At 49.4% G+C, this 19,023-nt stretch overlaps 1 protein-coding gene across 1 annotated transcript; it reads right to left on the bottom strand.

Annotated features, from left to right (window-relative positions):
• Positions 1–903: 903 nt before the first annotated feature.
• Positions 904–17,107, bottom strand: LOC142699008 (integrase/recombinase xerD homolog). Its single transcript, XM_075847953.1, has 4 exons — positions 17,017–17,107; positions 16,718–16,911; positions 5,135–5,294; positions 904–2,623 (listed from the first exon to the last, which is right to left on the bottom strand). The coding sequence occupies exons 1-4, from the start codon at positions 17,105–17,107 to the stop codon at positions 1,653–1,655; spliced, it is 1,416 nt and encodes a 471-aa protein (XP_075704068.1). The 3' UTR covers positions 904–1,652.
• Between the last annotated feature and the right edge of the window lie 1,916 nt (positions 17,108–19,023).

The raw sequence follows: 19,023 nt of genomic DNA, 5'->3' as shown, positions 1-19,023 counted from the left end.
ACCTACTCAGGAAAAAAGGAAAAACATGTTAGATAAGCACACAAATAAAAAACAACACTCCTATATGGACGTACGCAAAGACCCACCACGTAACAAACCAAGGGCGGGAGGGTGGGAGCTTGTCCTTACTGTGTTACTCCCTCCGCTGCTTCCGGCTCAATGCCGAAAACAGCGGGAAGAGCAGCAACGGCCCCCTGACTCCTCCCTGACCCCCTCCAACTCCCTCCAACTCTCCCTCACAAGTTAACCCTTTCCCTACCAGGGAGGTCATGGAGGCTTCCCTTCAGCCCTGCAGGCTCCGTCCAGCCCCTTCTTGACCTGCCTAAGTAGAGTCGTGTGTTAACGAACCTTCCTTTAACCCATCCTATCCCCCCACCCCCACCTTTAGGAAAGACACGTGACACCGAGGTTGGATGTGAAATGGCCACAGCAGCCGTTTATTAATTTTACAGTTTTATAAAAACAATTTAAATCCGAAACCTTCGGATAACTAGTTAGGAATCCACCAGAGAATTCCTCCTAATAATTCACATGACCCAACATGGGTCAGAAACGTAAATAACAATTTAACGTTAACATTAACCCGAGCAGAGGAAGTCCTTGAAGCCCTTTCAGATGTTCCTTATTAAGAACACACCGAATTAGCCATCTGCAAACCACCAATTACCTCCAGCCGTAAACCAGCTCGGAAGCACCGTTCACCTCTGCAGATGGCTCCAACCACTAGAAGTCCACTTCAAGGGGATAACACCCGATGAAGCCCTCAAGTGATATACCGACCACTAGAAGTCCACTTCAAAGGGATAACACCCGATGAAGCCTTCAAGTGATATACCTTCTACCAGAAGACCACTTCAAAGGGATAACACCCGATGAAGTCTTCAACCATGTACCTTTTTTGGGGGACGCATACCCCCGATGCGACCCCCCCACCATTTTGTACTGACTGGCCTCAAGGACTCCCCCCGCCACAGCGAAACAGGCCTTGACCACCTTAAGCCTGTGAGTTCCTCCACACCACCACCGCCCTTTCTATGCCTTCTGCTATCGCCAAGCTCCAAAGATCAATGCCAACCTCGGTCAGATGAACCCCGTCACTCCTCCAGAAATTCCCCACTCCTGACTCCAAATCCCTATGCCTCACGCAAATGCCCCCGTTTTTTGCCACAAAACGGGACACCGCCCGATTAACTTTAATGCGAGCCTTATTGACTCTCTCCACAGATCTAGCTAACCGCCAGTGCTTTCTTGGGACTATGTCCGACCACACTATCACCAACTTGGGATAAGATACCCACAAACACAACATATCATGTTTGATATCCCGCACCAACTCACGAAAGGGGCGGACTCCTAAGTCATTCCCACCCACGTGCAACACTAAGACCTCCGGAACCCTATCAAGCCGAGCATATGTCTGGAATTCCGCCAACACCCTGCTCCACGACATACCTCTAAAACCCAGCCAATGCACAACCGCATCCTGTCGCGGAATGCGCAACTGGCGACCATCCGGGCGGACGTCCGCCCTCAAAGCCCCCCAGTGCACGTAAGAATGACCCATCAACCACACCAAACACGGAGGCGAATCTGAAACGGAAAAAACAATTAGGCACCACCATATAACATTTTTAAAGCGTTAACAACAAAATTCATAACATATGGGGGCGGACATAGGACTTAAACCTGTTGGACTCCCAACGACCAATACGCCTCACCCCCTCATCATCCAACCCCCAGCGCCCCGCTTCTGTTGCTGCGCCAATCCTGAAGGAATGAGATGAATATGAGCCTGCCGCGACACCAACCGCCGTCAAACATTTTTTAAATACAGCTCCAAACTGAAACCTGGACAAAAACGACCCGTCCACATGACGTAACAAAGGCAAATCTGGAGACCCCCTGTTTGGCGTAAAACCCCGCATGCACTCTACTGGGCACATAACCGACCCCGGGAGGGCGAACAAAACTATCAGTTTTCCCTTCCCTACTTGGTCAGTTTTTGACCGACGCAACCATACCTCCAGCCGATCTGCGAATAGGCTCACCTCCCCAGATCTCAGCCCCCCTGCCTGTTTGGTACTTGGCGACACCAACTCACCTATTCTAAATGCCCCAAAGAACGCTAACGAAAAAGCCAACCGAAACAAATCCATTTCGTCTGAAGAACGACAGACCGATGCTAATGAACCGCCCAACGAGCTAAGCAAAGCAAACGACACAGGCCTTCTACTATCCGCCTCCACCCTACCTCGGCGCAACCCCTTCAAAGCCTGCGATACCAGAAATTCCTTCGATACATCCTGAAAGCCCCGCAACTTAAACCCAAACGCCACCGCAGATATGAACCGGTTCACCTTCGCCACTGAAAACCCCGCCTCCCAGGCGTCCCCTAACCAGTACAAAAGTGCCACCAACCTGTCTCTATCCGTATTGACGTCACCCAACTCTCTTACCCACTCCTCCCACTGCCTCCAACAAGCAGCATAAGCACTCCACGTCGTGCGCGCCAAAGACCTTTGTAACAGTTGTTCTACGGGACCGATACCAGATCCCAAAGATGCTCCGGACAAGCCAAACCAAGACGTTCCGCTCCCGGTGCCAATTGCCGAAACCGGTCCCACTGCGAGCGAGAAAGAGCATCAGCGATACAATTCCGTACACCCGGGACATGCACCGCCACCACCCACGCGTTCAACGACAAACACACCAACACTAAATGTCGCAACAATTGAACTACCGGAGGAGAGGACGCCGTGATGTTATTAATGGCAAGCACCACCCCCATGTTGTCGCAGTAAAAACGGACCTTCTTATCCCTGAGCCTGTCCCCCCAAATGGTAGCCGCCACCACGATGGGAAACAGCTCGAGCAGGGCCAGATTCCGCGTGAGTCCACTGGACACCCAGCTAGCCGGCCATTGACCTGCTCACCACGGACCTCCCCCGTAAGCTCCAAAACCGCCCGCCCCAGCCGCATCCGTAAAAATATTCAAATCACTCGTATCCTGCGCTGGGGCCATCCATAGCGAGCGACCATTGTACTGGCCCAAGAAGTCATCCCAAACCTGAAGATCAGCTCGGTGCTCCTCCTTGAGCCGCACAAAATGATGCGGCGCACGCACTCCCGCCGTTGCCGCCGCCAACCTCCTACCAAACACCCTCCCCATCGGCATAATCCGGCAGGCGAAATTCAACTTCCCCAGCAGCGACTGAAGCTCCCGCAGCGTCATTTTCTTCATTCTACAAGCCCGCCGAACCTCCAGCCTCAAAGCACCCAACTTATCCGCAGGGAGACGACACTCCATTGCCACCGAGTCTATTTCGATTCCCAAAAAACAAATCGTCGCTACCGGGCCCTCCGTTTTTTCTGGCGCCAAAGGAATCCCAAAATCCCTCGCCACCTTCTGCAGTGCATGAAGCAAATTACCGCAAACCGGCGAACCGCCCGGGCCAACGCACAAAAAATCATCTAAGTAATGGATCAACGAGTCGACCCCGGATACTCCCCTCGTTACCCACTCCACGAAGCTACTAAACGCCTCGAAGTATGCACAAGAAAGGGAACACCCCATCGGAAGGCACCGATCCACGTAAAAAGCCCCATTCCAAAAACAACCCAACAGCCGTTGGCTTTCTGGATGAACCGGCAACAACCTGAACGCCGCCTCGATGTCGGTTTTTGCTAGCAGCGCACCTGGACCCGCAGCCCGCACTAACCCCACCGCCTTATCGAATGAGGTATAAACTACGGAGCACAACTCGTGATCAATCCCGTCATTTACCGACGAACCCTTGGGATACGATAAATGTTGAATCAAACGAAATTTTCCGGGCTCGCGTTTAGGGACAATACCCAACGGGGACACAACTAAATCTTTTACCGGCGACTCAACAAACGGCCCCGACATGCGGCCCAACGAAACTTCTTTTAACAACTTTTCCGACACGACTTTTGCATGCAAGTAAGCCGATTTTAAATTCCTCCGCGTAACCGGAACCTCATAAGGAGGCGGAGGAATAACAAAACCAACCCGAAACCCTTCGTAAAGCAACTTAGCCGCCGCCCTATCCGGATACTCATTTAGATAAGGGGCCATCTTTTCCACCCTCACCGGCGACACCCCCTTGACCAGCCGCGGAGGGCTGGTTTCCTGACCTCTTTTTCCGCATACATTTTGCCGCCCCGTGTGAAGCCCCATTACACTCGGAACACACGTGCTTGAACTTGCACGTGGCCCCGAACTTACACTGGCCTTCATTAAATTGCCAGCAAAAACCCGCCTTTCCCCCGCCGCTTTGTCCAACCTGACTAGACTGGCCTCCCTGGCCGGCGCTCCCGGGAAAGGACTGCCTAACCGGAGCCGTAACCCGTAACCAGAGAGCAATATCCTTCTGGTCCCACCGAATCGCCGGCCGAACCGCTTTTCGCTGACGGAATTGCTCATCGTACCGCAGCCACGCCTGACCCCCATACGCCCTATGAGCCTCCCCAATGGCATCAAAATAACAAAACAACGCCGAACAATTTTCCGGCGCCTTTTCCCCTATCACACTAGCCAATATGGCGAACGCCTGCGACCAATTAACGAACGTTTGCGGGATAAGCCTATACCGCCGCCGTTCTTCCTCGTCCTTTTTACTCTCGTCCCGCTTGCTCTTATCCAAATTAAATTTAGCGAGCGGCAAGAGAGAAAAAATCTCCACATATTCGTCCTTCCAGATCCGCTCGCGCACCTCCTGCTTTAAATGCGCCCCCAACGGACCCTCGAAACAAACGTACACCTCCCCCCGAGCACGGTCATCAATATGCACCCGATCGCCATCCTTTTGTGCCTCGGTCTGTACCGACACCGCGACCGCCTCCCTAACTGCCAGCACGGGCCGCGCCTGTACCAATCCCACGTCCCTGGGGCCCTCCCACACTACCGCCGGGGACACTTCCGAAACTACCGGCGCCGCCGCCCTATCCAGGCGCCCGACCAGCTCCCTCAAGCAACCCACTAAATCTGCCAGACCCGCGCCATCGCGCCCGCCCGCGCCACTACCGGCCACCGATGCGACGCTAGCAGCCCCCCCGCTGACACCCGACATAAAAATCGCTGGATACGACAATGATGGAGTTACACACTCACCGGGCCGCACAGGCGCTGTGTTCCCGTCAGCCGGACCATCCTGACCTCGACGATACACGTCCAGTTCACCTTCCTCCAGCTCCTCTCTCGCAGACGACTGGCCATCCCACCGACATCTTCGGATCGGAGATGATGAAGCGCTGACTGATGGGCCGGCAACCTGCCGCCCGACCGATGGAACCCAGACTTCCGACTGGACCTGTTGCCTCAACGTCGCTGCAGATCTAGGCGTCCGTCTCGCTGATCCTGAAGAGGCCTGCCCCCTGGCCGGAACATCACCAGGCGGGGCGGCCGTACCTCGTCTTCCAGATCTTCCATCCGATGGTGGAGGGGTGACAGGGAGCCCGGCCTGCGACTCCCTGCTCACCGCCGGACCCCGTCGCGGCTTGGGATTCCTGCCAGGACGCAGGGCCTGGGAAGGGGCGGTCCCCCCAGCTGCCTGGCCTGCAGCGTCCGAGATCGGGCTCCCTCTGCGACGCCGTGTCCGCGGGACTGTCTCAGGACTAAGGCGCTCTGGAGGTCGAGACCGCCGGGAGGGACGGGTCGACCTGGCCTGCGTCGCCGTCACCCCCGGCAACGCTCTCTGCCTGCTCCTGACAGGAGCAGTTGTTGCCGACTCCCCCCCCGCCGCCATGCTAGGAAGGGGGCCGGGGGAGGGGAGCCTGTCCCCTGCAACAGACCCCGAACGCCGGGCCTGACATGGCAACACGGCGTCCGGGATCCTCGCTAATGCAGCCACGGTCTCCTCCAGCCATCCGGGACCGTGGTGCACAGCAGCAGCTCGCAGCTGCTCTAACAAAAATGCCTCTGACATGCTGTACGAGCGCGGGCAACAGGGAGCTTGTCCTTACTGTGTTACTCCCTCCGCTGCTTCCGGCTCAATGCCGAAAACAGCGGGAAGAGCAGCAACGGCCCCCTGACTCCTCCCTGACCCCCTCCAACTCCCTCCAACTCTCCCTCACAAGTTAACCCTTTCCCTACCAGGGAGGTCATGGAGGCTTCCCTTCAGCCCTGCAGGCTCCGTCCAGCCCCTTCTATATATCACAAGAAAACAATCTCACAATCACTTGGATAGGCAAAAGCATTCCGGAGTTATTACCACATAAAGTAACACATGTCAGATTTGAAAAAATGGGGCTGGTCCTGAAGGCCAAAATGAGCTCGGTCTTGAAAGGGTTAACATGTATATCTTCTATAGACAATATCTAGTATAACACAACCATATCTCAGGTACAGAGGGGAGGAACATCTCTGTTCTTTACCCGCTGTTTTGTAGTCAGGACTCCCCTTTTATTTTTAATATCATTTTTAATAGCTATTCAGTCTTCGATTAACCCTTTCAGGACCAGGCTAAGTTTAATTTTTATGCTTTTGTTTTCTTACTTCCCGCCTTCCAAAAGTCATAACTCTTTTATTTTTTCGTTGACACAGCCATATGAGGGCTTAATTTTTAAAGGACAAATTTTACCATATCTCAGGTACAGAGGTGAGGAACATGTCTATTATTTTACCCTCTGTTCTCTAAAGTCAGAAATCCACCTTTTATTTCCAATAGAATATAATTGTTATGGTCCTTTTGGCCATAAAATTTGGCATGAGGGGAGGCTAGTGAGGGCGAGTAATGTATTTGACCTTGCATTGTTACTGGCAGTATGATGACAAGAAACCCAGGTTTGATGCAGGTTTCTTTTAGTAGGCCGGTAATGTTTGCAAAACGACCAAAAGGAAATACAAAAACTGTTCTTAGCAGAGAGGCACAGTCACTTAAAATATTACACAAAATGGCGGCAATTTCAGGCAATGCAGGAAATGGGGTTTTACCAGCTTGGTTTCCTTGGGACAGAGCTCGGACTCTTCCCTGATACAGGGGTAACCCATCGTCTCAGCAACTAAATAACAGGGAGGCTTCACGCAACTTCCACTTGTTACATCCAATGCTGCCTCTTTCACAGCAATCATCTGTGGAGAGGTTCCTGCACTCCACCGCCACAGCAATGGGCCCTCTCTGGCTTCAGGGCCTACTCAGCCCTGTTTGCACAATAGTTGCTGATTTATGGGTCGCAGCCCTTGCACCTGAACCCATTAGGTGGGAACAGTCGCCTTTTATCAAATTTAAAAACAGCCCCTTTGTGAGTTATTCAATGTTCCGACACTGATTACATGCCCATACTACACTGTTTTTGCACACTAAAGTAAATAATAAAGACAGTGCCCGAGCCGGTTTTCCCGGTGCCTGCAATAAACAGGGTCAGCCACCATTGTCTGAACAGTGTTACATAGCAGTGAGCTTTGCTGGCGTGAGCATCTGCACAGCTCAGAACATGTAAGCACAGGTCCTGTGACTAAAACAACACATAAAAATGCTTCCTGGCCACTAGGTGGCAGCATCACAATGGAAGTATATATGCATATAGTGACCGCTCATCTCCTCTAGTCCTGGACCTATAAAGGAAATACAGTGTTAAAATGCATAACACAAAAGCATTGAAAGAGACAGAAAAATCTATCTCTACATTACTCCATACGGCTCCTCTCGTGAATAGGGGAGACTCCCTTCAATACCTTTCATTGCCCCCTTGCCTTATTTGGTGTCATTCCCGGCACCAGGAAAAATAAGCAACTAAAATAACTGAACAAAAACATAGATTCCTTTCACACAAATTGGGCCTTCTTCCGACAGTCTCTGAAGGCCCTCTTAGACTCAGTTCAGGCCCTCTTCAAAGTTACTTGGGCCTCAGGCTCAAAGCTTAGTAGTTACAGTCTCTCACAGGTGAGGCACATACTTAACAATTGCAGTCTCATACTCAAGGTCCCAGGACTCCCTTCTTTGTCTCAGTCTGATGCACAGCCTCTTGTCTTTCTCTTGCTGGGAGACTCCTCTCTACCCGCCTCTTGAACGCTTCCTTGTGGCGCATTACAGCTACTGAAATGCAGCCTTTCCTGGCTCCACAGCCTCTTGCTGGAGCTAGTCATCTTTCTTGAGGGAAAGGTGCACTTGGCAAGAGCGTACTCATGACGGTACAAGGGCGACAAGGGGCCACACAAACACTCTCCTATCTAATAAATATACAACGACACAATTAAAATTGGAAGGTGCTTGTCACAGCTTTATTGAATGTTTTCTTTTACAGAACCTGAGAATATATAAAAACAAGTATAAACATAATTAACATATTAAGATTATGTGGCTAAGTCCTTGACAACCTCCAAAACATAAATAAAGCAATACCCTTAAACCACTAGCCGTGACCATATAAGCTACAGTGGCGTCACCACGGGTATGCTAAAGCACCACGCTTCCCAGGGTCCGCCCCTTAGAGAAGCCCAAATCCATAGCTTTAAAATAAAACCAATATATTGTGTCAAAGACAGCAATATATAAAAACATAAATAGTGTTGCCAAGGACCCGCCACAGCATGAAAACTTGACTCCTTAAATTTTCATGCGCCGCCACACTTGAAAACCCAACTCCAGGCCTTCTTGGAGGCCAAAATTTAAAACATCCAGGCCCACATCTGTTAAGTGAACCCCATCCTTTCCAATGTACGCACCCCGATCCTCCAACAGTGGGTGACGAACTACCAACCCACCATTGAGGCGAACAAACTTGGCCACTGTCTTATTAATCTTATCCCTGGTTCTATTCAGCGCCGACAATGACTGCGCATTGCGCCATTTTACCCGCTGTACAATTTCGGACCATATAATCAAAAGCCCAGGATGGGCGTCTAAAAAACATAAGAAGTCCCTCTTAATGTTCCTAATGAGGTTCCGCATGGGATAACTCCCGATGTCATTACCCCCAGCATGAATTATCAAAATATCAGGTAGACCCCAGGACCTAACCGCATCCTGAAACAAAGGCCTTACCTGATCCCAGGTCAGGCCACGAACTCCGAACCAGTGTACCTCCACCTCATCCTTATCTAAATCCAAATACCTACCATTCGGACGCACACGGGCACGCCTTTCAGCCCAGTAAATATAGGAATGGCCAAGAAGCCAAACCACACATTTTGCAGAACCTGAAAGCAACAGAAAATTAGTGAAACAGAACAAGAATGACATCCCCACCCAAAATAAACCCAAGATAAAGAAATCAAAATTCCAGCAAATGCGGCCTAACATAGGAACGAAAACGGCTGGACTCCCAGCGGCCAATCCTCTTAACTGAAGCAGTGTCGAGCCCAAAACAAGAAACCTCAGTAGCGGCTCCAATCCTAAAAGAATGTGAGCTGTAATCCAGATGTGAAAGGCCCAAACCTTGTACGCATTTCTTAAAGACAGCAATAAATTGATATCTGGACAATGCTGACCCATCCGCATGCACCAGCAAAGAGGAAGAACCCTGAGGACACATAGCCATGAAACGCAGAAAACACCCCACTGGGCACGATTCCCCCTCATGAATTTTAGTCAAACAAATCTCAAAACCTTTTCCCTTCCTGTCAGTTTTGGAATGATACAACATTATTCTCAACACACCATCCCGAAAAACCACATCGGTTAAATGAATACCGCCCTGCCCCCTTTTTGAGGGACTAGCCAATTCGCCAACCCGAAAAGCATCATAGAAAGCCCAAGAAAAAGCCAATTGAAACAACAACCTGTTAAGGATCTGCCAGGCACAGCTTCTGTATCCACGCCCATAGGTAATCAGTCTGCACCTGCTTCTATGTCTGTGAGACTGGCCACAGCCTGGCCAGACGGAGCTAGCTCCCACCCTCTGTCTATTTATACCTGCCTTTCCTGTTCCTCCTTGCTTGTGATTCTTCTCATTTTGTTTCCTGGCCCTGCTGCAGCTTCTTGCACCATTTGACCCTGCTTCATATTGACCCTGGCTTACTGACTACTCTCCTGCTCTGCGTTTGGTACCTCGTACACTCCTGGTTTGACTCGGCTTGTTCACTACTCTCCTGCTCTGCGTTTGGTACCTCGTACACTCCTGGTTTGACTTGGCTCGTTCACCACTCTTGTTGCTCACGGTTTTGCCGTGGGCAACTGCCCCTTTTCCCTTGCTTCTGTGTACCCTTGTCTGTTTGTCTGTCGTGCACTTATTGAGCGTAGGGACCGTCAGTCGCCCAGTTGTACCCCGTCGCCTAGGGCGGGTCGTTGCAAGTAGGCAGGGACTGAGTGGCGGGTAGATTAGGGCTCACTTGTCTGTTTCCTTACCCCCATCATTACACAACCTCTCATAATCTGAATGGGATATCCTGCGCAACTGAGAAAAAAGTCCCTCCAACATTGCAAAAGACACCGGCCTACGCTTATCCTTCCCGTCATGTCCTTTCTGAAAACCCTGCAGAGCACGCCGTGTCAAATAAATGCTTAGTAACATCCATACAACCAATTAACTTAAAGGAAAGTGCCGCTACTGACTTAACAACAGAGGAAACTGAAGACCCACTCTCCATAAGAGATAACAAAAACAAAACATCCCCCTAAGGCACTAAACGGACTCCCTTGACTACACCACAAATCCTCCAGCCGGAACCATCTCACCCTGATCTTGTTATAAGCATCCGACGTAGCAGGGGCCAGCGAACATTTCGCCCACCATATCAGACGAGCGACACCACCCTCCAAAGGTGTTCGGGGCAAGAAGCCGGATCCCTCTCCGCCTCTGGAGCTAGCCGACGGAAATGATGCCACTGCAACCGAGATAAAGCATCCGCAATGTCATTGGAAACACCGGGAACATGATGAGCCCTAAATAGAATGTTCCACCTCAAGCACAGTAGGACCAACTGGCGTAACACTGTGATCACCGGGGGGGGAATTGGCAGACAAACTATTAATAGCGCACACGACTGCCATGTTATCACAGTGAAAAACCACTGACCGATAGGACAAAAGGTGTCCCCAAATTTCCACCGCAACTAGAATGGGAAACAACTCCAGAAAACAAAGGTTACCTGTCAAACCACACTCCCTCCACCCTAGTGGCCAAGTACGAACACACCATTTCCCCTGAAAGTACGCTCTGAAACCGATAGAACCAGAAGCATCAGTACACAATTGTATCTCCACATTCGAAAGTCCCGCTGCAATCCATAATCATCTGCCGTTATATTCTACCAAAAAGGAAACCCAAACCCTCAAATCCGCCTTATGCTCCTTGCCAAGGCAAATAAAATGGTGGGGACTTCTAACACCAGCAGTTGCTTGCGCCAAGCGCCTACAAAAAAAAAACCGGCCCATAGGCATAATTCTATAGGCAAAATTGAGTTTCCCCATTAAAGATTGCAGGAGCCGCAGGGTGATTTTTGTTTTCACCAGAGCCTCCTGCACCGTTGCCCACAGATCAACAAGTTTTGCCTCCGGCAACCTACATTCCATTGCCTGGGAATCAATTTAATTTCCCAAAAAAAAGAGCGTCGTGGTTGGTCCCTCCGTTTTTTCAAACGCCAACGAAACCCCAAAGTCATCAAAAACATCAATCACAGCCTGTAAATATTGCACACGACGGCCGAGCCGCAGGGCCGACACAAAAGAAGTCATCCAAATAATGAATCACTGCTTTAGAGCCGGCTCGTTCATGGACCACCCACTCCAAAAATGTGCTGAAGGCTTCGAAATAGGCACAAGAAATAGAGCACCCCATAGGAAGGCACCTATCAATATAAAAAAGGCCATCAAACGAGCACCCCAGCAAGTGCATGGATTCTGGGTGCACTGGCAAAAGGCGAAACGCAGACTCCACATCCACCTTAGCCATCAGCGCCCCCTGCCCCGCCGTCCTAACCAAACGAACCACCTCATCAAATGACGCATAGGAAACCCGCGTCAAAGACTCATCAATATCATCATTCACCGAAGAGCCCTTCGGATAAGATAAATGATGTATAAGCCGAAATTTTCCCGCCTCCTTCTTGGGGACAACCCCCAGCGTGGAGACACGCAAATTGGAAATAGGAACATTAGAAAAGGGGCCTAACATTCTACCCAACAAAACTTCCTTCCACAACTTGTCTTGTACCACTTCTGGATGATCCCGCACCGAACGCAGATTATTAGCCATCAAAACCCCCACCCCCGGGGAGAACAGAATCCTAAATCCATCCCCAAAACCGTTCAATAACAGCTGCGCCTTCTCCCTGTTGGGGTACATCTTTAGCCAAGGCGTCATAGCGTCGAGGTTGACTGGACTCACCCCCTTTAGCAGGACGATCCCCTGGCTTCGTCGTGCCTCCTCGTGCCCGCTTAAAACACTTGAAGACGGGGTGGTTACCACCCCTACACCCGGCACATTCGTGTCTATAGACACAATTAGTTCCCGATTTACAGGTGCTCTCGTTGTAGAGCCAGCAGACCCCTTTTTTTTAAAACTCCCAAATGAACCCGCTCATCTAGACCCGCCGAGTTAGGACTGAAAGGGTTATGCAAACCCGCGACTTCAACACGCCCCCTCCTGACCAGCCCCCTTTGGTGTAGTCATAAGGCGCATCCAAAGGCTTATGTCCTTATGATCCCACCACAGGGATGACTGAACCGCCATACGCTGACGAAACTGCTCGTCATATTTAAGCCAAGCAGTTCCCCCATACGTTCTATAAGCCTCCCAAATAGAATCTGGTAGCCTAATAATACGCTGAGCAGCAACGCCATTGTGTGGTCAATGCAGGGAAATGCACACTATGTCTATTATATATTTTAGAAAGTTTGTTTGAAGCCCGATTGTGATACGCTAAACAGCAGAGCCATCGTGTGGTCAATGCTGAGAAATCTCACTAAATTGAATGTAATGCAGGCAGCCTAGTGATACGCTGAGCAGCAGCACCATCGTGTGGTCAATGCAGGGAAATGCACACTATATCTATTTATTATATATTTTAGAAAGTTTGTTTGAAGCCCAATAGTGATACGCTAAGCAGCAGCGCCATCGTGTGGTCAATGCTGAGAAATCTCACTAAATTGAATGTAATGCAGGCAGCCCTAGTGATACGCTTAGCAGCGGCACCATAGTGTGGTCAATGCAGGGAAATGCACACTATATCTATTATATATTTTAGAAAGTTTGTTTGAAGCCCGATTGCGATACGCTAAGCAGCAGCGCCATCGTGTGGTCAATGCTGAGAAATCTCACTAAATTGAATGTAATGCAGGCAGCCTAGTGATACGCTGAGCAGCAGCGCCATCGTGTGGTCAATGCAGGGAAATGCACACTATATCTATTTATTATATATTTTAGAAAGTTTGTTTGAAGCCTGATTGTGATACGTTAAGCAGCAGCGCCATCTTGTGGTCAATGCTGAGAAATCTCACTAAATTGAATGTAATGCAGGCAGCCCTAGTGATACGCTGAGCAGCAGCGCCATCGTGTGGTCAATGCAGGGAAATGCACACTATATCTATTTATTATATATTTTAGAAAGTTTGTTTGAAGCCCGATTGTGATACGTTAAGCAGCAGCGCCATCTTGTGGTCAATGCTGAGAAATCTCACTAAATTGAATGTAATGCAGGCAGCCCTAGTGATACGCTTAGCAGCAGCGCCATTGTGTGGTCAATGCAGGAAATGCACACTATATCTATTATATATTTTAGAAAGTTTGTTTGAAGCCCGATTGTGATACGCTAAGCAGCAGCGCCATCGTGTGGTCAATGCTGAGAAATCTCACTAAATTTAATGTAAGGCAGGCAGCCTAGTGATACGCTGAGCAGCAGCGCCATCGTGTGGTCAATGCTGGGAAATGCACATTATATCTATATATTACATATTTTAGAAAGTTTGTTTGACGACCGATTGTTACATAGTTACATAGTTACATAGTTTGTACGGTTGAAAAAAGACACATGTCCATCAAGTTCAACCAATGGATGGGAAAGGGGAATTGGAATGGGAAAGGGGAAGTAAAAAAATTCTATACATAGGAGCTAATATTTTTTTGTTCTAGGAAATTATCTAACCCTTTTTTAAAGCCATCTACTGTCCCTGCTGTGACCAGCTCCTGCGGTAGTCTATTCAATAGATTCACAGTTCTCACAGTAAAGAAGGCTTGTCGCCTCTGCAGGTTGAACCTTTCTTTTTCCAGACGGAGGGAGTGCCCCCTTGTTTTTTGAGGGGGTTTTACATGGAATAGGATTTCACCATATTTTTTGTATGTGCCATTCATATATTTATATAAGTTAATCATGTCCCCCCTTAGTCGTCTTTTCTCAAGGCTAAATAGGTTTATAGTTCTTTTTTTTTTTTTTTTATTCTTTATTTTCATGGCTAACAGCCACATTTTTTACAGTAAAAAAAAATACAGATACGCATACATAAGGGAGGGTGAAATACATGTACAAGGTTAGGAATGCATTGAATTGAGTGACATAACCAAAATTTAACCACGTGTAGCAGCCTCGTTATTTCTAGAAAATACTGCTATATACTCCCCCCCTGTGCACACAAGAGATGATACAAGACAAAATGAGGGAGGAAAAGATGAAGAATGGGCAAGGGGTTGGAGGGGTAGCTGCTCCCCCCGGGACATCTCCGCTCCTCCAGACTGCGTCCAATATGGACTATTCACCAATGCCCGTCTGTCCCAGAATGTCTTTGTAGGAGTCGGAGTCCTGAAATATAATCCAAGGAGCCCAAGTGTGGCAGAATCTGGCATGATTATCATGAATGCTCGAGCTCAGGTCCTCCATGTGCATTATATCGTTGACCTTGGAGACCCAGAGGGACAGAGTGGGAGGAGAGGAATTCTTCCATCACAAGGGAATGCAGTGCTGCGCCGCCATCACTAGATAGTGAAGCAGGGAGAGTTTGTAGGTGTTTGCTGGGGTGTCATAGTGATGGAGGAGGAAGAAAGCCACATCCATAGTAAAGCTGGTATCAGTTACCTCGCAAATCACCTTTTTAACCCGATCCCAGAATTCTGAATGTGTGGAGGAGGGTACCATTGTCCAATCCACATCTCCAGCAGAGAGGTGATACGTTCGGAAAAATCAGATGCAGGCGAACCGGGGTCCCATACCAATGCGAGAGTAGTTTAAAACTAGCTTCTTGGTAGCTCGAGCTAATTGAGGTTTTATGGGCAAGAGAGAGAATACGAGAGCATTGGTTTGTGGTTAGGGTAATTCCCAGATCCGACTCCCATTCAGAAACGTAACCAGGCGCTGGGAGGTAAGGCGGGTTCAGGAGGAGGTGATAGATCGTGGACAATGAATGGCGAACCGGCTCAGAGCCAACGCACAAGTCTTCCAGTGGAGACCTAGGAGCTAGGAATAGCTCAGAGGGTGGTAAAGAGGAGTAGAAATGGCAGAGTTGAAATATGCGCCAGTAACCCAAAGGAAGGAGTTCAGGCATCTGTGTCAACTCCTCAAGGGAGAGCCACTCCGAATTCTTCAGAAAGTGCTCTGCCCTAAATACACCCAGCGCCGCCCAGGACTTGAACACCAAGTCACTCAGTCCCGAGGGAAAAGATGGGTTCCCCAGGATCGGAGACATGGGGGAGCAGAGAGGCAGGAGGTGTGAACGGACCGCTGCAAGGGCACAACATCTGAGCGTGGGACCGATCGTGGGGTGATGATGTAGGGATGTGAGAAGTCCGCGTTTCAGCCATGGAGATACTTCGAGAGGGACCGTCGAAAAGTTTTGTTCAATACCTACCCATGCCTTAAAAGGGGCGTGTCTACACCAATCCACTACGCGCACTAAGTGAGTTGCGTTGTAATACGCGCGAATGTCAGGAAGAGCCAGTCCTCCCGACACAGAAGCAAACGACTAAGGCGTGGATGCTTGCCATTAGAGACAAAAGATATTTGTATGGAGTTGATCGCTTTAAAGAATGATGGTGGCATTGCTATAGGAAGGGCCTGGAATAAGTAGAGTAGTCGAGGTAGGATATTCATTTTAAAAATAGTACATCGGCCCATCAACGTAAATGTGCCTCCCGACCACCTAGCACAGTCCGCCTTAATCTCAGTAAGAAACCTCGGAAAGTTAAAGTTAAATATTCCCTTTAAATCTGCCGGGATATACACTCCCAGGTACTTGAGCGCCACCGAGTTCCATTTAAAACTAAAGGATTGTTCTAGCGTAGATAGAATGGGGGCGGGGAGGGAGACATTCATGGCCTCTGATTTGGCAAAGTTTATTTTAAAATTGGAAAGGCTGGAGAAGCGACGAAACTCCTGCATCAGATTCGGGAGAGAAGTGATTGGGTTGGTCAGGAAAAACAAAAGGTCGTCTGCATATGCTGCCACCTTATTGACATGGGAGCCCTCCCCTAGGCCCTGAATGTCCTGATTGGTACGAACATGCCTTAGAAACGGTTCCAAGGTCAGGATAAAAATCAGGGGAGAGAGTGGGCAGCCCTGGTGTGTCCCATTATGGATGGCAAATTCTTCCGAGAGAATGCCATTCACTCGGACCCTCGCCGAGGGGCAAGAATACAAAGACATGATCCAACTCATCATCTGAGGGCCCAGGCCAAGTCGGAGAAGTGTTTCCTCCATGTATGTCCAATTGACTCTGTCAAAAGCTTTTTCAACGTCAGTTGACAAGAGCATCAGTGGAACCCGGGACAACTTAGCCTTATGTATAAGGTTGATCGCTTTCGTGGTGTTGTCTCGGGCCTCTCTGCCCACCATGAACCCCGCCTGGTCAAGATGAATGACCCCACTGAGCAACGGAGCCAAACACATTGCCAAAATCTTCGCGAAGAGTTTAATGTCTGTATTGAGAAGTGAAATCGGCCTGTAGCTAGCACACTGAGAAGGGTCTTTCTCTGGTTTGGGAATCACAGCAATGTGGGCCCTGAGTGTGTCTGGTGGAACGCGAGCTGAGGAGGAGAAGGAGTTCAAGGATGCTAGAAAATGTTGGCTAAGGGTAGCGGTGTATTTTTTATAGTAGGGGAGTGTGAACCCGTCAGGTCCCGGGGCCTTACCATTAGCGAAGCTCCTAAGTGCATCCGCTAGTTCTGGTGGAGAGATTGGAGCCTCCAATGTGCCTAGTACCTCCTCTGACAAAGAAGGCATACCTGAGTCTGCAATGTAGTTTTTGATACGTGTTTGGAAGTTGTTCGCCGTCGTGGCCGGATTGGTGGAATCTGTGTTATATAGGGAGGCATAAAAGTCGCGGAACTGTGAGGCTATGTCTAATGGCAAGTTAGCCCGAGTAGTGGGGGATGTTGCAATAAAGGGTACGTAGGTACGTGCTTGTTGAAGTCTCAGTGCTCTGGCCAGAGACCTGCTACATTTGTTCCCATATTCGTAGAAGTGGCGCTTGCATTTCGAGAGGGTATCTTTGGCCTTAGACAATAATAGGATACGGAGCTCTTCTCGTTTCTGGAGTAACGCGACTTTACATGCTAATTCATGGGAACGCTTGTGAGTAGACTCTAAAACCCTAATTTCCGATAGAAGCCGAGCAGTGGTCTCCGTACTCTCCCTTTGAATCGAGCCCCGTGTTTAATAAAGGTGCCACGTACAACACACTTGTGCGCCTCCCACAGTACCCGTGGGTTTGTGTCTGCAGGGGTATTGGCCGTGAAGTATTCTTCAAGTGTACGCTGCACGTCTGAAGAAACCAAGGAGTCATTAAGAAGCAACGGATTGAACTTCCACTGGGATTGGTGTAATATCGGGGCCTGCAATGTTAAGGATAGAGTCACAAGGGCATGATCTGAGAAAGAGATTGAGTCAATATCGACGGCCTGTAAAATTGGGAGTGAGCAATGTTTGACAAATATTAGATCGAGTCTGGAGTAAGTGTCATGGACGGATGAGTAAAAAGAAAAATCTTTATCACCCGGATGTAATAGGCGCCATGTGTCCACAAAATTATGCTCGTGGAACGCTCGTTTAATACGGCACAGTTGGGAATGCGGGATTGACGATGTCCCCTTTGAGACATCCATGGTGGGCTCCAATGCGACATTGAAGTCACCTCCCAGGACAATGGTGCCCTCCCCAAACTCCTCTAGCTCATCCAAAAAGCCAAGCAGAGCTGAACCTTGACCCACATTGGGTAGGTAGAAGGAAGCAAAGGTGTAGATCTGCGAATTAATGCAGCCCTTGAGTAGTAGCATTCGCCCCATCCCATCACTGCGAGAGACCAGAAATTCCCATGGAAGAGTACGAGACAGGAGGATACTCGTCCCCCTAGATTTCGGATCAGGAGAGAAACTATGATAGGCGTGTGGAAACCAAAGATTAGACATCTTAAAAGGTTTTTGTTCACTGAGGTGCGTTTCCTATAGGAAAGCTACATGTAAGTGTCTACCTTTCAACATGTTGAGCAAAATGGATCGCTTCCCGGGACTATGCAACCTCTTGACATTCAACGAGCCTATCCGAAGGTCAGTCTGGGAGTGGCGGGCCATGTCCCCGATAGGTGATGAAAAAAATTAATAAAAAGAGGGGGGGGGGAGACAAAGAGGGGTAGGGGGAAAGACCAGAGAGAAAAAGGAAAATTGACAGAGAAAGAGAAAAGGACCCAAAGGCCGACACCCACGCGGCAAGAAAACCTGTGGAGAAAAGGTTAGTAACAAAACGGGAACAAGGAAAACCAAAGAGAAGTGGGGGGGGGGACCCCATGCAGCGAGCAGCGCAAAACGTTAAACAAAAACTCGTCCGATGTCCACCAAGAGGCGGGCAAGGGAGGACATAACATTGTATGTTACCTGGCCCTACAAAAAACACGGCCATATAAGCCAGCTGAACCCTTCACCTGAAAAACTGTGAGAAAAGAACACTGTAAACACAGAGCGACATTATCTGTAACCTAAGATATGAAGCATTAAACTCCTCCTATTTGGAGGACCCGGAAGACTAGTACGTCCTGTTATAAAAGGGTGAGGGGGGGGAGGTTGAGGAGGGGGGGAGGAAAGAGGAGAAAGGGGGGATAGGAGAGGGTATGAGGAGGAGGGGAAGGGGAAAGAGGGTGGAGAGAG

This window comes from Rhinoderma darwinii, unplaced genomic scaffold, assembly GCF_050947455.1.
Source record: "Rhinoderma darwinii isolate aRhiDar2 unplaced genomic scaffold, aRhiDar2.hap1 Scaffold_107, whole genome shotgun sequence".
NCBI lineage: Eukaryota > Metazoa > Chordata > Amphibia > Anura > Rhinodermatidae > Rhinoderma > Rhinoderma darwinii.
This window is presented reverse-complemented; position numbering and strand designations above follow the sequence as displayed.